This window comes from Alexandromys fortis, unplaced genomic scaffold, assembly GCF_014885135.2.
Source record: "Alexandromys fortis isolate MF-2015 unplaced genomic scaffold, M_Fortis_MF-2015_v1.1 scaffold_46, whole genome shotgun sequence".
NCBI lineage: Eukaryota > Metazoa > Chordata > Mammalia > Rodentia > Cricetidae > Alexandromys > Alexandromys fortis.
In genome coordinates this window covers 9007346-9033362 of record NW_026067919.1, presented here as the reverse complement: position 1 = coordinate 9033362, position 26017 = coordinate 9007346, and the positions used below count along the sequence as shown (strand labels likewise).

The window sequence follows — 26017 nt, the reverse complement described above, 5'->3', positions numbered from 1 at the left end:
CTCCCCCCTCCACACACACGCAGACACTCACATCTCTACTTTTTCTCTTCTCCTTTGTGCTTTGATGTCCTCTTGGAGGATGAAGTATCACGAGGAGAATTTCTTGAGAACAAGGCTTCTCTCCTCTATATGGATGGGCCCCTTCAGGTTTCCTTAGACTATGGTACCCAGTCTTCCAGCTCATCCAAAGCCAGGGGGTGAGCCAAACCTCTACCATCTTTGGATTGATGAAGAGGCTGGCTCTGTCACATCAATGCTACTCTTTACAGCAGTATTCCAGTTTCTCATTTGCCATGTCCATGGAAACCTGCCTGGGATGAGGAGGGAATGAAGAAAGGGCAGATACACATACAGAAATGCTGGGGTCAGGGGCTCTGATGGAGTGGTACCACCTACAACAACAACCTAGAACCCCAGTGCGTTTATTATGTACAGCATTTATGATGTTAGCTAGTCAGAGGATGAGGTCTCTGCAAGCAAGGTACTCTCAGACTGTGAACACTGTGGGGAAGAAGCTACAGTTGTTAGTTTTGAACACACTGGTCGATAGTTTGTGAACACTTGTACTTGCATACAGTGCCACATTTGCACCTGAACCAGAGGAAAGCTTGGTCAATTCTAAGCCTGGCCTGTTTGGGGAGAGCTTTGGCAGCTTCCCACAGGTCTGATGCATTTGTCCTAGACATGGCTATGCCTGTGCTGACAAAACAGATTTATTTCGGGCTTTATCTGTTTCTTTGTTATTATTATTGTTTTCTTTACATCCACTCAGGGCTTCCTCAGCTCCCCACACTCATAACTCTCACAAGCTCTGTGCTGGAGCTGTTTCCTCTATGGGTCAGTTTCAATGACATCGGCCAATCTAATTGACAAATCTTGGATGCATCCAGGATAGCACGGCCCATCCAGGCTCCTAGTCACTCTGGATCTATCAGTGGCTGGGGTGGTCTTGCCTATGTCCAGGCTCAATCACCAGCTTTCTGTGCATAGCTCCATCAATGCCATCCGTCTCTCCAGCTCCTCCCTCCTGCTCCTCCTTAGCTTATACTAAAAGGCTCTGCATGGCTGCATCAGTGGCCTCCTCTTGATCCTTTCCGATCATATTGTTAGCACCGTCAGATTGGATGGAGAAGTCAGCCAACCTTGGCCCTCGGGCTGAATCTAGCACATTGTTTATTTGGAGCCATGTGCTTATGAGTCACCTCTTGATTCTTTCAGGCTTTAACAGCAGTGTTGAGCAGTGGTCAGACGAGACTGTAGGACCTTCAAAGCCTGGTTTTTACTATCTAGTCCTTAACAGAAAAGTTTGATGGCCTTTAAGACCTCTGTGGAGTGATGGGGGAAGATTCTTCTGTTTTGTGTTAATTTCATTGGTTAAATAAAGAGACTGCCTTGGCCCTTTGATAGGACAGAAAAATTAGGTAGGCAGAGAAGACTGAACAGGATGCTGGGAGAAAGAAGCCGAGTCAGGCAGTCGCCATGATTCTCCCACTCCAGACAGATACAGGTTAAGATCTTTCCTGGTAAGCCACCTTGAGGTGCTACACAGAATATTAAAAATGGGTTAGATCAATATGTAAGAGCTAGCCAATAAGAGGTTAAAACTAATGGGCCAAGCAGTGTTTAAAAGAATACAGTTTCCGTGTAATTATTTCGGATAAAGCTAGCCGTGCGGGCGGCCGGGTGCCAGGAAGCAGCCCGCAGCTCCATCAACAGTGGAGGCTTTGATCCTCTATACTTGTATGCTTTTACATGTATTAGGCCATCACTTAGCACATTCATCTTTATCTTATACTGCTTTGTGTCCTGTTATCTTAACAGGTGATGTACCTGCTTGTAGACCTCAGTCATGATGCTGATCACACTGTTTTTCCTTGTTGCTATGTGGATGTACCCCTACCTCTATTCCTGAGAGAGATTAGGTATTCTCTTAGCCTAATGTAACCATTTCTTTGGTTGTGCTGCTAAAATAAAAAAAAGGGAGGGAGGGAGGGAAGAAGGAAGGAAAGAAGAAAGAAAAGAAAGAGAAAGAAAGAAGGAAAGAAAGAAAGAAAGAAAGAAAGAAAGAAAAGAAAAGAAAATACCATGGAGCCAGGGTTTTTTTGCACACAAAGCTCACAGAACTGGAGAAGATACTGCTGCTTTCCACACCACCCCAGGCTTTTGCTCCTCACCTCATTCTTTGGAAATGTAGCAGAAGAAAGAGTTTCACTCTCTTTCTCTTTACAGATCTCCAATCTCTACCTGTATGACAGTGTTCTGATGCTGGCCAACGCCTTCCACAGGAAGTTGGAGGACCGGAAATGGCACAGTATGGCAAGCCTTAACTGCATAAGAAAGTCTACCAAGCCATGGAATGGAGGGAGATCCATGTTAGACACAATTAAAAAGGTATGTGTCGAGGGCACAGCTTTGTAAACTTGTACAAGGCTAGAGACAAGTCCCTTGATGTGTCCTGTCTAAGTTGGTATGAAATTATTTTGTAGTGTGTCTGTGTATGTGTGTGTGTGAGAGATTGCATGGATCCTCTTCATTGGCTTCTCTTTTTGTCACTCTTTCTTTGCCTTTTTGAAAGCTGATAAATTGTGGTCCAGGGACATGTTCTTCAAATGTCTCTATGCTTTCAAGAGATGTGGCTTCAGAAGGTAAATGACTTGCCCAAAGTCACAAGTAAGTGAAGTCATAGTTGCCCATCCTATATCTGCCCAACACTCTTTCATGCAAGCTGCCACTTTTCAGAAAAATCTCATCTTGGTGGTATGGTCATATGTTGCTTATCCAGGACCCCAGCATGCAGATGTATGTGTGACTGTGTATCCATCCGTGCCCATGTGTGTCTATGCATTCTGCACATGTAGTGTGTCTTATGTGATGGAGAGCGGCAGTGTATCAGAGAAGAGGTGCAAAGTGAATTGGGGTAACCCACAGGAGAACTGTTAGAGTAACAGGCTTTTAGGGGCTCCAGATGGGCTTTTAGGGGAATCTACAATGCCAGAAGCCTTAGCCACAACAGATTGTGCATGGTTTCAGTTGCAATGGACATGTCCCAGTGGTGCTTTAAGTTTACTGCAGCTCAGAGAGAACAAGGCCTCTCCTGGACCAGTGTACTTTATCGTGTTCTCCATGCTCCCTGAAGCCACAGGCAAGAAGACTGGGTCAGGTCCGCACCCTACGCTGAAAAGCAAAAGGGAGAGCATCATAACTTGCTCAATCTCACACTGTCTAATGCTCCTTCCCACTGAACTGTAGAGAGACAAATACAATCACATTTAAATTTCAAGAGTAGCACAGCGCTGGCTCATAGCAATAGCTGTAAACACACTGACTGTAGTAATGGCAGGTAAAAGCCTTTGGGGTTTCTTCTGTAAGATTAAGACATTTATCTTGCTTTGATGTCCTAGGACTGTTAATGGCTCTGTCCTTGCTATGGCCACTCATATCTGCTCCCTTCTTGGTCACTCCATTCTCTACCACACCAAACTTTTCCTCCTCCTCTGCAGGGACACATCACTGGCCTCACAGGAGTCATGGAGTTTCGGGAAGACAGCTCGAATCCCTATGTCCAGTTTGAAATCCTTGGCACAACCTACAGTGAGACCTTTGGTAAAGACATGCGCAAGGTAAGCCCCCAGGTCCTCACATCCTAGTCTTCTCGCCTCCGTGTCTCTGAGGACAACAAGAGCTCTAGTTGGTTCCTCCCATTCCCAGCAAGGGATGCCTGCCAGGGGAAGCCCTTCCCTGCTTCTCTTCTTGATGCTGCTATTAATGCTGATGATCTTGAGAAATTTCCAGGAGGAGGCAGAGAAGATTCAGGCAGGAAGTGCTAATATCACAGACCTGAGTCCAGCAGGGGTTCCTGGGAATTATTTCCAGGTCTATGGATTAGTGCAGAGCTGCCTAGATGCTAAGGGGGACCACAGGTTTCCTCAGACTTGAGAAGTAGCCTAGCTTCTGAGACAAATGTGAATTGTGGCTGAGGCTGGACCCAGAAGGTATAGCCAGGGTGTCTGCCAGACTCGTGGTTGACACAAAACCACCTAGAGTTCGATGAAGAGGGAAATGAGAGCCAAGAGTGGAGAATGACTCAAGGTATGGCTTGGCTTTTTCGTTTGATGCATCCCTGACAGTCCAGAAGCGTATTCCCAGTGGCACTGATGGACAGCTAAGATGTCGGTATAACAGTGGAGGGCTTGGAAGAGTATTCATTAGACAGCCCTCAGACAGCATCTGGATGGGCCCGGCGGGGGCTTATAAATGGGTAGGAAGGAAGAGCGGAACCTGATACTCGGTGCCTGGTCTACTCAGCTGCCTTGTAAGCTTTTCCAGAAATGTTCTTTGCAGGAGGACCATGTGCTTGTTGGGGCCAGAGAGGCTAGTGTTTATGTGTAGGAACTCAGTCCTCTTGGGAAAGAATGAAAGTATTCATTGATTGGTCTACTTGTGGAACAGGCTCTTGTAATCACACCTAACCTTTGCCATATACTTTGTGTGTGTGTGCATGAGGGGGGATGTCTCCACCAGTGATAGTGCTTCAGAAATAATGGCCATCCTTGTCAAAATTGAAGCCTTAGCAGGTGATGCATAAGCTCTTATCAGAGAGACTTGTAGACAAGTTAGGGACAATGCAGAGGTAGACAACGTTTAGAAGATAATGATGCACCACTACCTGGGTAGAGAACTTTGATCTCCTTCCTAAAGGATAGGGGAAGAGGGGTGAACTGTGGAATAGTGGAGAAATGAGATCTGCAGCACAGGAAATGGGCAGTGACAGCACCATGGGAGAGCTGATTCTCCGGGGAAAGGCCACTGTGTCCTGGAGTCCCGGTATAATGAGCAGAATAGGGCCTCTCAGCCATCCTGCATTGGAAGATGGAGTTATAAGTTGGTCATATCAAGTCTAGGGATGGCCAATACGTATAGATTGATGACATCTTAGAAGCTAACAGTTTGTGGTGCTACCAAGAAGGTTAATGACTATGCTGCCACACGCAATAGAATTGAAGTGTGATTGCCAATGTCAAGGAGGCTGAGGCTCGCTTATGGTGTCTCTGAGGAATTGTCCAAACCTGTGACACTTGGTTGAGGGCTAGAGGTGAATAGTTGGTACTGGTCTAAGCAAGACTATAAGAAAAATTGCTTTTGGTTTAGATTTTCATCTGTTCAGAGGCCAGAAGGAGAGGGGATCTCACTCAGCCACTCTGATGTGATTGAGGTGTATGGTGGTCTCCCGAAACTGCTATTGACATCAGCTTGGCACATAGGTACATGCCATCCTTAAGTGCTACGGGTATGTGCCATCCTTCTGAGTTAGGAACTCTAGAGTCTTGTCTGCTTGTTCCTTCATTATCTCTCACCCCATTCTTTTAGCTCAGCTCCAATTGCAAGGCTCCCACAGCCTGTGAAATGTTGACAATGGGTCTTCTGCTTCCTTTTAGACTGCTTATACTCAAGTCACATGAGCCCCCTGTTTGTACCCTACCAGCCACTCTGAGTCCTTGAATGAGGGGGAGCGTGGTGTGCTTCACTCCTCATTTCAGGTGCCTGGGCCTTCCGTGTTGCTAAGGCAACATACTGTAGCCCGTGGGAACTGGAATCTCCCGGTTATAGGAGCTTCGGAGCAGGAGGTCTAGATGTAATTGAGTTGGGAGGGAAGCTGATTTTCAAGTGGGATTTATTTTAAAATGTATTCTTTTGTCATCTTAAAGCCTGCCCTTAATAACTGCATAGCCTAGTTGTTATCTGTCTGCCGAGCAGCTCGTCATCAGGAACGAGAAGCTATGTGGGAGGCAAGGAATAGGATTTACTAAAGCAAGCATTTGCTGTTATGATCCAGAGTGTATACAAGAGCGATGGGATGGGCTTTAGGATGAAGCAAGGAGAGCATATTGGGAGTAGGTGTCAGGGGCATACTGCAGCTTTGGAAGGAAGAGTAGGGCTTCAGTGCCCCGGTAGAAAATAATGGGAATCCAGATTGCCTTAGGAATATGATAAAGAATATTGATAGAGGGTCAAAATAACTGGGAGTGGGTGTAAGGCTTGAGGGTAGTTTGGGGATGTTCTGAGCCATCAGTGACAATGTAAAGACTTGTCTTTTGAGGAACCCCATAGATGGTAGTTTTCTGTGGCCCCTTACTACACATGATCACCAGGAGAGCCAGCTAGAAAGATGGCTGGCTGCTGCTTGCTGGGTGAAGTATGTGCGTTCCTGCCAAGATGATGTGTGCCACATATATTTGAATTGAAATGCAACAAAGGCTAATAAAAACCAAGAGCTTTCTGAAGATTGAAACTGTGAGGAATCATCTAAGTGAGGGAACATAGAGATATTTTTTTCTGAAACTAAATACCTTAGAGAGACCTCTCTGGGAGGGTGAGTCACCCAGCCGCTTTAGATTGAGTGGCATAAGGAGGCTGGATTACTCAGCCCTTGTATAGGAAGGAGTGGGCGATGGCTTTTCCCCGCAGGCTACTGGACAGATACTGATTAAATTATCTAATCCGGGAAAAGTGTTCTTGTTGAGGGATCACTGAATGGCCAAATCAAAAGTCTATGAGGTAGTTCACCGCCAGCCTGCTGTGAATTGCAGACAGGCGTTAATCTTCTGTCCCTGGGATTGACAAGTGTCTGCCAAGGGGGCAGTGTTTGCAAGGAGGTCTCTTCCCATTGCAGAAGAACTGGTTGGTTTGTTTGGTTGGTTTCCACTGTCTATTCAATTGGTGACTTGCTTTTTCAGGCCTCAGAACTCTTAGGTGTCCACACATTCCGTCTTGCTGTGATACTCCTTGCCAAACAAGCAGAAATATCCGAAGGACAATAAGCTTGTCTGTATAAATGTCCTTAGGTTATGACATGAGCAGGGACAAATACATTAGAGGCCAGTATGGCAAAATTTCCCGGGATGGGAATATATGGAAATTGCTTGGCCGAGAACAGGAGGGAGTGTAACAGAAACCATTGAATATCTACTGAATACAAGAGTACATTCTAAGTATGAGTCCTTATTGATGCCAAAGCCATTGGGTCTTCCTTGTCCCACCTCTCCTGAGTTTCAATAGCCCCTTTTCCTTGCAGGGTCTTCCTCAGACAGAATTTCTGGTAATAATCCTCATCCTCAGGAATCTTTGCTTGTGAGGCACCGTTAGAGTAATTATCCTGCCTGGCTCTTATTGGGGAGAATGTTCCCTTTGGTTGGTTCCTCAGCCTTAGCCACATGCCATCATGCTTCTTTGAGTGCAGAACAAACAGATGCAGCTCCCAGCTCTGCTGCATAGTTTTATGGGCTACAACATTTCATTACACTGAGTGCCAAAAGCAAGGCCAGAGATAGGTAGCCTAGCCCTTCCAGGTGTAGCTGGGATTACTAAATTCAGTGTGCCAGCCTTGTGCCCAGCTCTTCTTACATGCCCAGAAACAGATTTCCATGATTTCAAAAAGACCCAGGTGTGAATTGAGGCCTAAAAACTTCACTTCTAAATGCGATTTTCTACTGGGGGCTGTATTGGTAAACATGGATATTAGATCCTGCCCTTTGCCCCAAGCATGGTGTTCCTGGATTGTGACACCAGCTGAAGCCCGGAGGACCATCTCCCATTACCCAATCACTGAGAATGCCTGCCATTCTCTACCCTGCTGGCACTGGTGTGGGGCCTTGGTTCCTTCTATTAACACAGGATCCCATGTGCAGCAGGACTCCGGGAAATGAGCCCACTGCCTACAGGTGCTTGGAACTTCATTTCCCTGGGTGGCATCCGCTCGATTCACTGGCTCAGTAGAGAGTAGTAAATTTGTTTGCAAGAAGGGTAGGGAAGAAGGAGGAGCATCCACGCAGCCTGTGGGCTTTGCTTTCAGACCTATACAGTAGGATCGAGGAGACCCCGGGGGTCGCTTTCGAGAACTTGAGAGAATTGAATGAGAACCAGGAGAGGCAGAGAAAGTGTTCAGCTCAGTGGCATTTAAGCTTTTCCTCTGGCCTCGCAGGTCTGGTCAAGCAAGCTCTTACTGGGACCTGATATACTAGATAACTGTAGAGGACACATATTACAGTTGCAGTAGGCGAGGAACTTGGGTAGGGAGATCTGTGCTTCGTTTTGCAGCAACTCCTCTCTGTCCTTCACAGCTCTACGGTTTGATGTAGACCTTTTCCTTTTTGAAAATTGAGGCCCACAGACTAGAAAATCTTAACAGTATCTGTGACCATGCAAGTGCCTGGAAGGCAGAGGGACAAGAGGGGAGGGAGAGGAGGGAGGAGAAGGGGGGGTGTTGAACACGAGGCACTACAGTTTTGTGATTCTGTCCCTCCTTCTAGTTCTTCCATTCCAGTGCCCCTTCTCCCTTAAGCCAGCACATTAGGGCATTGCCATCCCTTCCTGCTGGCCTGGGGGCCCACTAGCTTCAATTCCTTCACTTGGCTCAGCCTTCCCATTCCAACAACTCCCCAGGGGGAGGGGAGGTCTCCATCCTCCTGTCCTGTTTCATGCTGCTGCTTTTATCTTGTCAACTCGGGTTCTTTGTGACAGCTGGAGGTAGACAGGAATCTAACAGTCCCACCGTGATGTGATGTCCCTGGAAGGACCTCGTGGCTACTGATAATTTACAGAGTAATAATTGCTGATCATACAGCAATTGCCACGCCATAGGATCCCAGTTCTCCTGGGCCCAAAGTGTCTCATTAGCCATTTGCTCCCTCTCTGCCACACAGTGTTACAATTTATACCTTATTCTCAGAGTTCAGAAGTTCCGAGTTGTAAGGGCAGGTTGAAATGGCACCTAAGAGCCAACTCTGAAGACAAAGCAGACCCTGCCTTGATCTGGTGACGCCAGGGTCTGGAAATGAGTGCAGCAGAAGGGAGGCAGCTGTGTGCTGAGCTGGGGCTCCAGGGTCTAGCCTGGGAACCGGGAAGTGTCTCTAGTAGTTGCTTCCTAGAGACTTCAGGCCAGGCCGTGCACAGTGAGAAAAGAAGAGGAGGAGGAGAAGGGAGGAGGAGGAAGGAGAGCAAGAAGGAAGAGGTGAAGAACAACAGCAGCAGCAAACTTTAGTCTGTCAGATTAACATTCATGCAGCCTATTTCCTAAGTAAAATGTCAACCATGCTGAACCCGTGTGCGAGACTTGCCTTTGAGAGAGCAGTGAGCCGAAACAAACACCACTGCTTCATCCCAATAAAGACCCAAGGAAAAGATGCAATTAAGTATTTCATTTTAAGTAACATTTCATCAGCGGGTGATCATTTAAGGTAGAATGCTTGAAAATACAGATAAATGAAATGAAGGGTATAAAAGTCAACTATATTCTCTAAACTAAGGAACAAAGAGCTTTGGATTTTTGGTGTTATTTGTATGTGGGTTTTTTCTCTCTGTAGGGATATGGGGAGTGATAGGTATAGTTTACAAAATTGTTGTTTATTACATACATATTTTAATGCCCTGCCTTTCCCATTTAGTGGCATATTGGGAATATTTTCTTATTTCTTAAAGTGTTCTTTACAACTATGATTTTTAAAAATGGAAATGTACCACTAAACTTTTGGTAGGCTATTATACATTTAATCTTCCCATAGGACATCTGTTAATGCATTATGACCAGGTTGTTATAGAATGATATCATAACAAACATAAAATACATGGGATTTTTCATTATGTGTATGTTTTTCCTTTATTATATGTTTTAAGAAGGGAATTCACTAAACCAAGGATAATGATTATTTTAATATGCTTCATACATATTTTCAAATTGATTATGGAAAAGCTTAGTAATTTTCACATTCATTCATATAGAAATCTGTGTTTAATTCTATGCTAAAAATTCAGTGATGCATTAATTTTATATCAACATAAGGATAATGCTACTAAATTTGCATTTTATGGATAAAATATAATTATTGATCATTTATTTTCACATTTTAAAAGTTATCTCTAAAATCCTTTGCGCCTTTATGTCGGGCAAGGAAATGTTCTTGTTAACTCATAAAAATCACTTCTCTTTAGAAGGGAATTGGTAGTTATTTGTGTCAGATATTTGTCTCAATAAATTGCTTTCTTTGGGATTAAAGGATATCTGTACATGACAGACACGATTGTATGTGGTCAAATAGATTTCTTCACTCTGGTAGTTTTCCATGTTTATAATTTTATACGATTCGCACAGATGATTCCATTTACCCAAATTTTCTTCTACTGAGTTTTATAGCCTGATTTTCTTTTTAAGAATGTATTAGGAACAGCTTTGGATAAACTGTGATGGCATGGCTCAGCACTCATAGTGTTTCACTATATATATATTTACATATTCACCACCCTACATACAGTAAATACTTGAATGGCCATCTCAGTCTGTGCTGTTCTAAGTTTGTATCTCCTCAGTAGCTGATAGTTTATTTTTGTAGTCATTTTCTCTTCTTCTAGGTTAAATTTATCCCATTTATTTACATTGGTGGATGGGCATATCTGTAGGTAAGGAAATGGCCCTCTCCAGACCTCCCCACACATTAGAAAAGGCATGAAGCTAAGGAAGCTTCAGGCTTGCTCACTTCAGTGCCCAGCCAACGGCTCCAGTCTTCCCTGTTTTTCTATTTGGCCATTCTCAGAACATTGTCCTTAGTCTCCTGAGAGTTTTGGCCTGGCTGTGCCAGTTCCAAGGACAGCAGCCCATGGAAGAAGGCTGTCGCCTGCCTTTGGTCCCCTTGGTGAGTGTGACATGCTTTCCCATGCTGCCTGGTGTGTGCTTCTCCAACCAGGGAAATCTGGGTGTGACTGTGTGTTCCGTCACTGCACAGGCTCTGTGCTCTTCTCCTCTAGGGTTTTTTGTCCTGCTTGCATTTAGTTTGATGAGGACCAAGAGAACTTGTTCTTTTTGAGATCTCTGGACAGAACACAGAAGAGTTGGGGCGGGGGGATTTAACCGTGGACTTCTCTGATGCAGCTGTGGGTTTGGAGCCCTCGTGGGTTGGGAGCCCTTGCTATGCTATTTGCAACCAATCTGCCCTGGATTCCACATCTCATTACATTGTTTTTCCTATCTGCCTTACAGAAAATCTTGGCAAAAACCGCTCTACACAGTATTTGCAAACAATTAAAAATTACATGTTGGGACAGCTCCCTCTCATCCTGCTATTATACACTGCAGTCGCCCTGTAATTCTCCATGAGACCTCACAAAGGTTCTTATATTTCATCCTCATCTGGCATAACACTAGGTTTGCTTAGTCACTCCTGCCGTGTTCCAATGAACTGATTTATGCTCTCTCCTGCTGACCAGTTCCTGGGATTTGTTTTACTATTATTTTTAAAGCTATCATCGGAAATGCTCAATAATTTCCTTTTATACTGGCATGTTTTAGAATGTTTTGTCTCGAGTAGACCTGTGACTGAATCCTAGTTGTTTTTCTAGTGGAAGCAGAAGTATAAATACATAGAAATGTGTGCACCTCTTAAGTGCACCCTTGTGGACTTTAAGAACGCAAACACGACATTGTCACCAACACTCAGAAACAGACCCAGGATGTCTGCAGCACCCAAGGAATAAACTTTGTGTCCCGTTCTAGTTACTACACCCACCATTGATCTCCTTTTTACTTTCTACTCTCCTTAGTTTTACAGTTAGCATACTATCAGATTCTCTCTGCTCTTGGAACTGACCTCCTTTGTGAAGTGTGTTTTTGAGAGCCATAATCATCATCATAAGCAGTGTTGGATCATTCTTTCTGATTGTTCTTAAAGGGAAAGTTTCATTATTGCTCAGGTATAATGAGACCAACAAAACAAACAAACAAACAAAAAAAAAACAAAATAAAAATGACACATCATGAAGATGTTTCTCATCCACCCCAAGAGGAGAAGGGGACACATGACACTGGAGGGTCACATGGTATGTGACAGATGGGTGTTTCTGAGGACGGGGGAACTTGGGAAGAAGTTTCCAGTACTGTTTCAAGATGTAGTTGGATGATCTTACTTCTTTGTTTAGCATTAACAATTATACATAGCATGTTCCTTTATCACAATAAATCTGGATTCATGACTGTGATGTGTGATGGACAGTTTTATATCAACTTAACACAAAGTAAGGTCATTTGTGAGAATGGAACCTCAATTAATAAAATGCCTCCTTAAGTTTGAGGTGCAGACAAGCCTGAAGGATGTTCTCTTATTTAGTGATTGATGGGGGAGGGTTCAGCAATCATGGGTAGTGCCACCCTTGGGCTGGCTGGTGGTCTTGGGTTCCATAAGAAAGCAGGCTGAACAAGTCATGGAGAACACACCAAGCATGGTCTCTGCGTCAGTTCCTGACTCCAGGTTCCTGCCCTGTTCAAGTACCTGTCCTGACTTCCTTCAGTGATGAACATGATCTGAAAGTGTAAGCCAAATAAACCAGTTCCTTCCCCGTTTGCTTTTTGGTGGCTGTTTCATCACAGCAATAGAAACCCTCACCAGGTTGCACTGACTCTCGATCAGTGTAGGAGGCACTGACAGCCTGTCCGTACAGAGCAATTAATAAATTAATGACTCTAGTGTACCCTTCAGTCTGTTTACAGCCTCTTTCATTTCTTTCTGGAAGCTGCAGCTTTCATGGCAAAGACCTAGGTACCTTTTGTTTGATTTAGTCCGAGATCTTGATGCTTGCCGGGTACATTATATGTAGCAAATATTCACAATCATTTTTTACTAATTTATTGTATGTGAATAGAAATTTGCTTGGTTTCATGTATTAAATTTGTTTCTAGTAGACTATATTTGTTGATTTACACTAAAAAATTGCACATATATCCTTTGGATAAAAACTCAACATTATACCTGTTACATTACTTGCATTCACTATTTCAGATAAAGTATATTCCCTTAGATTCCAACATTCTCATAGTTTCAAAAATGAAGATTGTTACATTTGGGCCAAAGACGAAAGACAATTTTAGTCTATCAAGGTGATTATATAATTATAAACTTGTAATTCTTATTTTTTCCCGGTAGCATGATAAATTATGTTGTCTAAATTTTTTGTGATGCTGCTCCTTTATCTTTTGTGTATCAGGCATGCCACCCTACTTTGAGGATGTAAAACAGGCTTTAGTATTTGCTGAGACTGTTATTCCCTAATTTCTCTTCCATTTTATAATTTTACTTGAACTTTTGTTTTGAGGTTAGCACAGATTCACATGCAGCCATCATGAGTGATAGTTTACAACCCACTGTTGTTGTTCCCTAAGAGAGGAAGAGCACCAGCAGGAATGCACCCCACGGATATGGTTCAGACCTCCACTCTCCTGGTTTCACTTGTGTTTGTGTGCACGCATACATGATTTTATTCTGTGCAGTTGATGTGCTTACTACCGCAATCGAGCCAGAATGTTTCTCAAGAAATATTACCATCACGATCCCTCCCGTTGCTTATTTATTATTGCACATCTTTCTTCATGTGCCTCTGCTCTGTGCACTTCTAACAACGGACAGCCAGGCCTGCACTTAGATTCTCCATCTCTAAATGTTTGTCATTTGAAAAGTTACATAAACTGAAGCTTGCAATAGTGTAATTAAAATTCTGTAACCAGCTTTTGTGCGTTCAGCATAATGTCCTAGAGATTCATCCCATTGCTTCCTTCATCAATGGTTCCATCGTTCTGTTTAGTGCTTTTCAGAGAGGTAATGGCCCAATGATTGTTTAACCTTTAACCTTTCAACGGCAGAGGATTGTCTAAATTCTTTGTAATGTTTGGCTCTTCAGAATGAAGCTGTTATGAAGCTAATGTGCAGGTTGTCTAGGATAAATACCTAGGATGCTGCTATTGCCGTGTCCTGTGGAAAATGTGTTCAGTGCTAGGAGAACAGCTGTCCTGCATGACTGCCCATCCATACTCCAGTGATGTGCTGTGACACAGATAAAAACTTCTCCCCAGCCCCAGCGGCCTTTTTACCACTATCCTTTCCTTTTTTTTAAGCTTATAATGATGAAGAGACATCTTACTGTAACCTTGATTTAATTTTTGCTTTCCTGATGACCAGAATATCCAGCCATTTGTATATGCTTCAATATTTGTCTAATTATTTGCCTGTTTTTCTAGGTGGATGCCTTACTTTGTACTATTGAGTTTTGAGAGCTCTTTATATATTCCAGATAATAGTCTTTTATTGGCTGTATGGTTTGTAAATATTTTACCTGTCTTTGCATTTTCAGTTAGGGATCTTTTTATGAAACTAAAATTTGGATTTTGATGAAATTTAACTAGAGCTCATATTTTTAGTGTCATCCTAAGAATTTTTGTTTGTTTTGGATTTTTGGATGTTCTTTTTTGTTTGTTTTTCTGTTGTTTTTTATATGTATTTATTTATTTATTGAGACAAAGTTTCTCTGTGTAGCCCTGCCTGTCCTGGAACTTTCTCTGAAGAACAACCTGGCCTTGAATTCAGGGAAATCTGTCTGCCTCTGCCTCCTGAGTTCTGGGATTAAAAACATGTGCCACCACTGCCCATTTGTCCTGAGTGTCCTAAAATCCACTATGTAGACCAGACTGGTCTCAGATTCAGACATCCTGCCTGTGTCTGTCTCCTGAGTGCTGAGATTAAAGGTGTATGCTACCATATTTGACATCCTAAGAATTATTAGGTATGTTTGCGTGTGTTTACTTTTGGGTCTTGTAGTCTGTTTCACTATCAATATGCCGGAGTGTCTGCCACTATCACTGTGTCTCGATTGCTGCAGCTTTTGTTTATTATTGGGTCATATTTGCCATGTTGTATATGTCATAGACTAGACTAGCATTTCTATTCAAAGTCCATAAGTTATAATCAGTCTTAAATTTCCATAGTTGTACTGTATCTGTTTTGGGCACTCAGTATTAAATTCATAAAATATGTTTGAAGCATTCATTTGTCTCCCATCTTACGGAGAATGCTGTGCAGGAGTTCTTTAAATTATGTACATGTTTGATAGGCATCTTCACTGAAGCCATTAGAGTCTGGAATTTTCTGTTTTAGGAGATTTTAAATTAAAATACTATTCTTGTGTCCAGTTTCATGATGGGTGAATTTTGGTTGAAAATACACACACACACACACACACACACACCAAATAATTTCTTCTAAATTATTAAATTTATAACTTTTTGTATCATTAAGTAGGTATAGCATATGTAGCAATGTCTTTGTGTTCTTCCTGTTATTATATCTTTTCTATTTTTTAATAACTTAGTCAGAAGGTTTACCAGTTTTGGGGGTGCTTTTTGAGTTACCTCCCACCTTTAATTTGCTTGTTTATTTATTTGTTTGTTTATTTATTCAGTGTGTGTATGTGTGTGATAAGCATGATTGCGGAGGTTAACGAACAATTTGTGGTGGTCAGCCCTCTCTCCACTCTGTGGGCTCTGGGGACTGAACCCCAGCAGGCGTTTCCACCTGCTGAGCCATCTCACCACTTTATGTCGTTTTGAAGATATATCTTTTTGTCTTGTTTTTTATTTTATTGTTTCTCCATTTTAAGTTTTAATACTCACTTCTTTTTTTAGTTATTACTTTTTACTTTTTGACCATTTTGGTTTTCCTTTGTTTTCACTTTTCCTGAATTCTTGAGGTAGAGTCTTCAATTATTTGAGATTGATGGCATTTTGTAATGAAAGCTGTCAGTGCTATGTATTTCCCTACACCGGAACAATTTTAAACTTTCGTTTTAATATGCTTTATTTCATTTGCATTCAATTCTATGTATTCTATAGATTTCCTTCGAGACTTCCTGTCTGGTGCATGGATTACTTAGGAGTGTAATGTTAATTTTCACATGCCTAAGGGATTTCCATCTCTTCTTTGTAGTATTGAGTCCTTTTCAGATCCTATTACGATGTAAGAGCCTAACCTGTGTGCTATCAATGCCTCACAATTTGTTGAGTTACTTTAATGGCCCAGGACATGGCCTATTTGATGAATATTCAATAAGCACTTGAGAAAGCATATGTTCACCTGATACTGGTGGGTGTTCTGCCTCTGTGTTTAGACAGCATTTACTGGCTGAACTGTTGGGAATGTAAATACCCTGTTGACTTCTTTTTATCCAATGCTATGATGGGGTTCTTGACTCCCTACGCCCTTTTAATGAACTTATTACTTTTCCCTTGGCTCTATCAGTTTCTGCTTCATGTAGTTTGAGGATCTGTTTTTTTGAGTATACATATATAGTCTTATCAGATCATTAGGTCTCCTTGTGGATTTATCCTTTTAATCTTGTGTACTATCCTTGTTTCTTTCTGGTAATTTTCTTTATCTGCTACCACCATAGATACTTCTCATTTATTTATTTATTTATTTATTTATTTATTTATTTATTTTTTTGAGACAGGGTTTCTCTGTAGCTTTGGAGCCTGTCCTGGAACTAACTTGTATAGACCAGAATGACCTTGAACTCTCAGAGATCCACCTGCTTCTGCCTCCTGAGTGCTGAGATTAAAGGCATGTGCTACTACTGCCCAGTTTATTAAGACATAGATGCGATCTGCTGAGTCCATTTATTGTTGCTCGTATGTATATAATTTTAAGACCGGCCAGTTGGTGATGGAGGAACCATTAATGGCTTTATCTTTGAAAAAGACTAATTCTGCTTTCTCAGTAGTAATTTATTGCCTGCAGTTCTTTGTCTAGGGCTGGGGCAAAATGAGATTTCCCTCTTACACATTAACCCATCTTCTGGTGATGATGTTGTTCAAGACTTGCTTAGGGAGTCATATCTCTGAGATATTATGTGTGTGGCTTTCCTGTCATTTCTAGGAAAAATATGTCAGCATATTTTTTGGTCCTTTGACTTTTCAATCATTTTGCTCCTGATTTCACGATGTTCCCTGAACCTTAGCTACAGGAGTTGTGTTGTAGGTCTGTCTGGGATGTCTGGGCACCACACGATCTTATGGGATGAGAAGTCACCAAAGGTGTTCTCCAGTTCTTTTCACCCCGTTGGTTGTTTATTTTGTTATACAGAGCTTTATAATGAAACTGCCTTTGCCGAGCTTCTATCATTTCCCAAGATATTGGAGTCCTATTAATGAAGTCATTATCTCTTCTTATAGCTTTAAATGTTTTCTTTATAGTTTCTTGTAGATCAGTGTTTTTAAACCTTCCTAATGCTGCAGCCCTTTAATGCAATTCCTCATGTTATGCTAACCCCTGCAACCATAGAATTATTTCATTGCTGTTTTATAACTGTAATTTTCTGTTGTTATGAATCATAATGTAAACATCTTATATGTGGAATATCTAATAATGTGACCCTCAAAGGGTCCCAACCCACAGGTGCCACTTACTCTTTAAGATCTGATTCACCCTGTTTTTGTTGTTGTTGAATATTTTCTTGCTGTTTTCTGGTGATTCATACTTTAAAATTAGTACTTTTTTTCACATCTTTTATCTTATTCATACAGACTTTCACAGACTTTTTCATTATTCACAGAATTGTGAAAAACACAGATTAAAATATACATTTTGATTCATTATAATTAGGTGTCATTTCCGCCCACATGACTAATGTTGTCAACATTAACCTCATTAGAACTCTACCTCTTTAAACTTATGGGTAAATTGTATACTTGCTTTAAACGCTGTAAGATATTGTTATTATGTTTAGTTACTATTATTCAGTTACTATTTAACTATTCTGCCCTATATACTGACTTTCCAATCATTCTGACTCCTTCCTCCACCTCATCCAAGCATGAGATATAGAAATTACACCTGAAAATACAGCCTTCTTTTGCCTTTTGCCCCATTTTCTTCTGGTCCCAGCATCTAATGAAGAACCCCCTTCAGGGTTTCTTCCAGTGCAGGTCTCTTCAGTGCATCAGGTTCTCCCTGTTGTGGTCTTTCTCGTATCTGTATTCTGCACTCACTGGTGAAGGCTATTTTCACTGGGTGCAGAATTCTTAGTTGATGTTTTCCTTCCCACGTTTTAAAAGTGTCATTGTGTTTTCTGTTATGCTGCCATTTCTGGTGATTTCAGTTGAAAGTTTCTGATTTGGTTGCTATTAAATTTTCAGTAATGGTGCCATATCATCTAGGTACACCTCTCCTTTAATTTCTCGGGTATAATGGAATTAATCGATTCTTTATGTTTAAATTAATTATTAGTTTTGCACAATTTTAAGCCTTAATGCATTAATTTTAGTGCAGTCTTTCCCCTCTCTCAGAAAATCTAGTTGCATCTGCAACTCGTGTTGTTTTTCTCTTTTTCTTTGTTTTAAGTCAACACATGCCATTTGTCTTCTATTTCCTTTAACTCATGCATATAAATTATAATTACATTCTAGTCACCTCTTAAATCATTCACATTTTTCTATAATTTTCTTAAACACGATACCACATAATTTATAACCTTATTTGGAGACTATTTCACCATTTTCCATGGTGTATTAGGATGACATTTAGCAATGTATAGAGTCATAACTGAAACAAAAATTTCACACATACACATGCACACACATGTATAAGTTCACATCTATATCAATATATACTCGTAGCATGATAATGATTCATTACAATCAGTATTTCAAATTTAAGCATCACCCTAAAATCTCCCTGCCCATCTATCTCACAATTTCGTTCTCAGTCAACCGCCATTTTGTTCTCTACTATAACAAGTTCATGTGATTACATTTTAGAATTTCATAGAATTATGTGTTTTCTTTTGTTCTTTTACTCAGATTGATCACTTTGCGATTCTATGCTGTTTCCTTTTATTATAGAATATTGCCTTCTGTTCCTTACGGGAAAAAAAAACCCACTATTTATCTGTTTTTCTATTAATGGATATTTGCGTTGTGTTTAGATTTTTACTACAGCCAATAAAGCTGCTACACATATTTGTGTAAAAAGAATTTGTGTGGACATAGATTTTACTTATTTTGGTAAATATCAAAGAGGGAGAATGCTGGGTCATATGGCAAGTTGATGTTAGGTTGTTAAAAAAAATTCCAATCTATTTTCCATTCCGACTATTCTATTTTCAGTTTCCCCAAGCGATTTAATAGAATTTGAGATTTTATGCATCCTTGCCTACACTTGGCATAGACAAGCTTAAATTTTCTAATCATTTAATTGCTATATAGAGTTATGTCACTGTGGTTTTTATAGTGTGTTTAAAAGTAATTTCATATTTCTCAGAAGAGTTGCAAAGACAGCACAGAACATTACTGTGTACAGTTGCCCCAACTTCCTCTAATGTTAGCATTTGACATGACAAAGCATGCCAAAACCAAGAAATTAACATTGAAACAATGCCACTGACTGTGGACTTTATCCTGATTGTGTCTATATGCATAGCAATGTTCCCTTTCTGTTTCTGGATCTTTTCTAGGAAGCTGCATAGACTTTAGTTATTCTGATTCCTTGGTGTCTGCCATCTAAGACCTTTGACAGCTTTTCCTTGTTTTGTGTCTGTTATCCCTATAAAGAGGAGTGATCAGGTATTTGCAGAAAAGCTGAAACAATATTTCAGGCCTCTCCATTTTGAGTCTGTCAGAGATTTTTTTTTTGTTTGCTTGAATGGGAACAGTGTGTTTATGGGAAGAACTCTAGGGAGATGAGGTTCTCTTCTTCTTGGTGTATTCTGCCCATTAGCCAGTGTCTATCCAATGTCCTGTCTATCAGATATCACTGGTGATGCTAACCTTGGTCACTTGTCTAAGGTGATGTCTAAGGCTTCTCCAATGTGAAAAAACTGTTTTTGTTTACATGTGTTAATCATTAGAATCAAATTTATGTCTGAACCATGTCTGAAGGGAGTTAATATTCATCCTTAAGTATTAGTAGTATATAAAAAGTAGCTACATGGTGCAATCATTGCACTAACTACTAACAGTCTAGGGGACTAGGAGGATATACTTTGAAACCCTACAAATATTCTGTTTGCTTTTAAAAGTTTGCCTACCGATTTTATCATTTGTCTATGTGTTCTGCCTGAAGCACTCACGACTGCTGTGCTCCAAGCTTCTTTTATATTTCTTTGATTTCTTTCTCATTATTTAATATTCTTGTAGAAAGAGGAGTTTTTCCCCTTTTTCCATGTGCTTTCCTAACATCCTGTCCCTTTGAAGACTTCCATGTTTTCTTATGCTTAAAGTACTGAGAGTATGTCTTAGATTTTCCTTGCCTCTGACATAGACGTAGACATTTCTCACAGAACTCAGATTTATTTTATGGAGGACTTGTATTTGAAGACTAAAACCACAGTGATGGATATGTCTGCTGTTACTGACATATCAATGCTTTCAAGATCTTTCAGTGGACAGAGGAAGGAATTACACGTGTGTATGTTGGTCCAGGTAGATTCAGAGGTGTGCATTTCTGTGTCCCTTTTATCTGTCATTTATCTATCTGTCTAACTCTCTCTAATAGCTACTATCCAATTGTCTGCTTGTCGATCTTTATCTCTCTTCATCCTCTCTGTGTACTTGTGTGAATGTTCACAAACAGATGGAAATACACACATAAATGGATGCATACATAATTGTGATTTCTAAGTCAGTTGTGAAGGCCTCATTATAGCCTTCTCTCCTTGCTAGTTTGTTATTTCATTCTCTAACAGTTGACTCTGGTTCCTCTTGCCTGCAAATTATTTCTTAGGAAACCTTTGAATATATGTAGCATCAAATTCCAGGTAGGTTTGTGAGAGACAAATTGACCAACTATAGAACAATGTTTAACTACGGTCCTTTTGGTATTTAGCCTCACAGAATCCAAGCAAAACACCATTTCCCAGAGCTACTTAGTCAACTCCCTTTTCCCTGACTGTCTTCAGTGAGGTTGTGCCTTACATTTGTAATGGGATTACACTTGTGTTCTCACAGTTCGTTTTCCATCCTGGGATCTGCTGACATTCTACCTCTAATTTTTGTTAAATTATAAAGTAAAGCTTATGGCCTGTGGTCTACAGTTCTGTGTGTGTGATGAATGCACAAGGTTGCATATCAACCAAAGGAAAAATGTCATCACTCTAAAAATGGCCAAAGGCTTTCCTTCCGCATTTGACCTCAAGCTGCTCAACTCTCAGGCAGTTCAGTGTCTTGTCCCTACAGTTTTGATGTTTTCAGAACTTCATATGAATGTGTTACGCAGTTTGTGGGCCTCTAGAATTTGTCTTCCTTTATTTAGAAAAATCTACTTAATATTCACCAATGTTGTTTTGTAATTTAATGTCTTTTTCTTTTGGTGTATAATGCTATTCCATTCTGTGGGTGGACCAGTTCATTTATTTATTCAGCTGTTGAAGGACATTTTGATTATTTCTAGATTTTGGAATTTCCAAATAAAAGTGTTATTAACATTTGTGTAAATACTTTTATGTGAAAATAAATTTCAGTTCTCTGGAATAAACGCTTTGCTGTGGGATTGAGGGGACATGTGGTGAGTGTAGATTTATTTTCCTTAGGAGCTGCCAAACTCTTTATCGAAGAGGCTGCACAGTTTTGCATGTGTACAGCAATGAATTCATATGTTTTATGCTTCACATTCTTCTTAGGATTCTGCATTCACAAGTTTTTGTTAATATCATTAATTCCAACCATTCAGATTTGTCATCCGTGTGCCCTCTTGGTCCTCTGTCCATTTGACTGTTGCGTCTACTTTCAAAGTGCAATTATTTTGATTGATCATTGAGGAGAAACTTGATTTTCTGTGTATTCTTTAGAATATTTTTATCTACTATGTTTATTTTTATTTTATGAGAATATATATGTGCCTGCCTATGTATATGTATACCACGGGGTGCTGTTCTGGAGTTCAGTGAGGGCACTGGATTCCCTGGAGTTGGGGTTATGGGCGGTTGCAGGTGATCTGCTGCAGGTGCTGGAAACTTAACCCAGGTCCTCTGCAGGGGCTGTAAGTACTCTCAGCGGCTCAGTCATCTCCCCCACCTGTAAATGGATCTTGACACACTTGTCCCTTAGCTACGTGTCTTAAAGCTAGTCCCATTTTTCACTTGCTTCGTAATTCCCATAATAGTGTATTCTTTAAAGCACATGTTATTTGAATGTTGGTACATTACAAATTTTGAAATTTTTGATATATTATGCTCTTGGTGTCTTATCTATAACCTCTATAAACCTATGGACATTAGAATTTTTTGCTATATGCTAGAAGTTTGAAAGTTTTAAGTTGAAGAATGTTTGCTGTATTACAGAAAGCGGGGGGAGGATGTCAGGAGAAGAGATTGGGGGTGGGGGGAAAGAGAGCCATTTAATTTATCCCAGAGAAAGGAATCCAGGATACCAAAGTAATAAATGTACCCAAGTCCAACTTGGTAAACCAAGGGGCTTTCATTGTTTTGTTCTGTTTTTAAATTAGGAATATGAGTGAAGGATCAGGTAGAGAAGCAGGGGTGACTCAGACGCAGTTGGATCATGGAAAAGTTCACCCCAACATGGGGTAGACTCACAGAATACCCTGAAGCTCTCTGCTTGTAGGCAGCTAGGTCAATATTGTAGGAATCTCCTCCAAGCAGTTGGGTCGGGCTGTCTCCTCCCTCAGGAGTGGGTTTACTATTTTCATAAAGTTGTGGAGGGCCTGTTTCAAGTCTGTGGAAACTGCCAGACAGTAGTGGTCCTATCTGGGTTCTATGCTGTGACCTTGTCCAACTGACCTGTTAGTAAAACAGTAGCTTTGGTGTGATTTACTAGGGTTTTCTCCATAGGAAATAAATTCAGTCATGAATATTATTCTTTTCAATCTTTCTTTTTCTCGCTGTCGTCCCCCCTTCCTCCCTCCCTCTCTCTTTCCTCTCTTTCTCTCTTGCTTACTTTCTTCCCTTTTCTTATATTCAATCAGCATTCCAAGAAGATGGCATTTGAAGATTATTAGATAGGTACCCTTCTCTGCTTTCAGTCCTTTCTTAGGGAGAAGGCATTTACTTGACATTATTGTAGGCTTTTTTTCTCGAAACCTCCATTAGGTAAATAAAGTCCCCTTCTGACTTCACTTTATTGGGAGAGGTTATTTTTTTTTAGATCATAGTTTGATGTCAGTTTGATCATAATTTTGCTGACTAGTAAGGATTGAGATTATCTTATGTAAATCTTTCTCTCTAGGTTTTCTAGCACTATGGAATGGTAGTTTTAGTGGTTGACTTTTTTGTTGATTTTATTGCTATAAAAAAGGGGTTTTGTGTATCCCAGCTGACCTTGAATTTATTTTGTAGATAAGGATGACCTTGATTTTGCCTCTCCCCTGGAAGTGGTAGTAGGGCTTCAATCTTACACAACCATATTCAGTTGGGACCCAGGGTCTTGCATGTCTATTAAATGAGATGTCCTCCAGTTTTCTTGTAATCTCTGTTCTGTTTGATTATTAGGCTATACTGACCTCATAAAATGAGTGGCTAAACATACACTGTCTCTGTGTATTTGAGAGTATGTTTAATTTGTATAGTTTCTTTCCCCCACTGATGAAACCCTCTGGGCCAGTGTCATTCGTTTTTGAAGTTTTTTTTTTTTTTATTGTAAACTGCACAGTGGTTGTCTTTAATCCAGACTGGCTGGATATTTGGACTTAAGCAGACCTTGGCAGTTTGTGTCTTTCAAGAAACTTCATCTTATTTTTTTGCTTAGTTCATTACAGATGTTGGAGATATTTGTCTTTTCTATTTATTTCTTGGCCAATATAGCAATAGATTTATCAATTTTGTTGAACTTTTCTAAGAGCCAACTTTTGATTTCCTTGATTTTTTTCTATTGTTTTCCGATTTTAAACCTTAATGATTTTTTTTGTTGCCTTTATTATTTTGCCCCACTATTTATGTTTACTTTATTCTTATTTTTTTCCTTTTAGTTCATGTGGAAAAGTTGATGACTGATTTTGTGTGTTTATTCTTTATTTAATATAATAATTTAATTCAATACATTTCCTTCTATATCCTGTTGGTTACATCCACAAATTTAGATAAGTTATACTATTACCTATCCATTTATTTAGTTATTTTTTAAGTTTTATTTTTATTTATTTTAAGGTCCATTTATTTTTAATCTGTCTGATATTTATGTTTTAATTGTGGCTTGCCTAAGCAGCATATGGCCAGCCATTGCCTTTCTCAACGTCAGCATCTGTCTTTATTGGGAGTGTTCTGAATATTATCATTTTATGATGTCATTAATAGGGCTACATTTTGCCTAGAATATTATTGACTTTTTTATTTTATCATATCTTCAGTTTCATCCTCCATGTTTCTTGCCTTGTTTTGGGCTATCTGAATATTTTTACGTATTTTTTGCTTTCTGGGAATTCCTTTTTTTGGCATCAGTGTTTATGGGATTATCTAGAGCTCATCTTCGCACCAAATAAAGAAATCCATGACTCTCCCTTCTCATCCTGACATTGATTATTTGTTATAGCATGTTGGCTATATCTCCATACATTGGAAACTCTGCCAGACAATGTATTTTGAAGCGTTCATTAGTTGCACACATTTAAAAAGGCTTAAGACAGAAGTCAGAGGTTTGAAATATTCACTGTGTACTTTCTTCTTTCATTTCTGATTTCCACATATGGATATCAAGGTGGTGGCAAGCATAGTACCTATACATAGATACCTTAGAAACTCATCTATTTCTTTGTATTTAATGAACATGAATACATGGCATCAAAATTGTTCAAACCAAAGATAAAAGAGGGTTAACAAATAGACCAAAGAATGGAGAGGGTCTCCAGACTNCCAGACTTACAGCACAACGTTAAATTTCTAACATATGGACCAGGACAACTCTATAGAAGGGAGAGTTTCTCACAGATAAAATATTTAAAGGATGATTGTAGAAACCCCCTCAGACAGGTTAAGAATATGCATTTATAAATTTCAACACTTAATGAATCCCAAAACACATAAACACAAAGAAATCTAATGTCTAGATACATCTTAACCAAATTGCTGAAAACCAAAAGAAACCTTACTACAGGCATCTCTAGAAGAACACATCATATCCAGAAAAATCAAGATTAAAATGACCTCACACTTCTCAGGAGAGCATATGCAGGCCAGGAAAGCTAGAACCGTGGCCTAAACCACGGAGCACTGACCAAAGGAAGGATAGCCAGAATTTTATATTTGTGAAAATATTCTTCAAGAAAGCATAAAGTTAAAATATTCTCTGAAAGAGAAAAGGAAAGGAGATTTTCCCCATCAATGTCACAGTATTAAAACTGTATAATAAATTGCTTCCAGAGGAAAATGATACGTTAGAAATTTAACGTTGTGCTGTGAGTCTGGAGACCCTCTCCATTCTTTGGTCTATTTGTTAACCCTCTTTTATCTTTGGGTTGAACAATTTTGATGCCATGTATTCATGTTCATTAAATACAAAGAAATAGATGAGTTTCTAAGGTATCTATGTATAGGTACTATGCTTGCCACCACCTTGATATCCATATGAGACCACTTAAGGGCAACATAGAGGGAAAGAAACACACACCAACACACCAGGACCATCACAGAGATGGATGAGGGGGAGAAAGAAGAGAGGGAGTAGGGGAACAAAATGGGACGGGAGAGAGGGGGAGGAGAGGGAAGAGAGTATATGTATGTGTTTTTATGAGGAGGAGAAGGGGGCGAGGGAAAGGAGAAGACAGACAATGTGTGCATGTGTTTTGGTCAGCATCACCTCCTACTCCTTCTATTTTAATTCCTCCCCTATTCCCTCATCACTTTCCCCTTCTTACTTTCTGCGCTCTTCTTTTAAACCTACTGAGTCCACTTAGTACTGCCTGTATATGCATGGGTATAGAAACAGCTACTAGTCCCTAAGTAGCTTTCGGGAACTCTATCCCTAAGGAAAATTGCCTATCCTACAGCAGTCATAAACTGTCAATAGCTCCACAACTACAAGTGAGCCCTTCTCCCATCTGTGCTTAGGTTTATGGCCAACTTTGTCATATGCAAGTCTTGTGCATAGTCACAGCCTCTGTGAGTTTATGTGTGCAATGATCTTATCATGCCCCTCAAAGCTGTGGTTTTTCAGTTATTCACTACCTCTACTTCCTACAGTCCTTTGTTATAGAATATTATTTTAAGATGT

The 26017-nt window shown here is 40.3% G+C and overlaps 1 protein-coding gene across 5 annotated transcripts in view; it reads left to right on the top strand.

Annotated features, from left to right (window-relative positions):
- Positions 1-26017, top strand: part of Grid1 (glutamate ionotropic receptor delta type subunit 1) — a 725743-nt gene that overhangs the window by 487110 nt on the left and 212616 nt on the right. For all 5 annotated transcript variants that reach the window (XM_050140755.1, XM_050140756.1, XM_050140754.1 and 2 more), the window contains 2 exons: positions 2230-2391; positions 3501-3620. In XM_050140755.1, coding sequence (XP_049996712.1) covers positions 2230-2391; positions 3501-3620 — 282 coding nt within the window. The remainder of the gene's footprint in view (positions 1-2229; positions 2392-3500; positions 3621-26017) is intronic.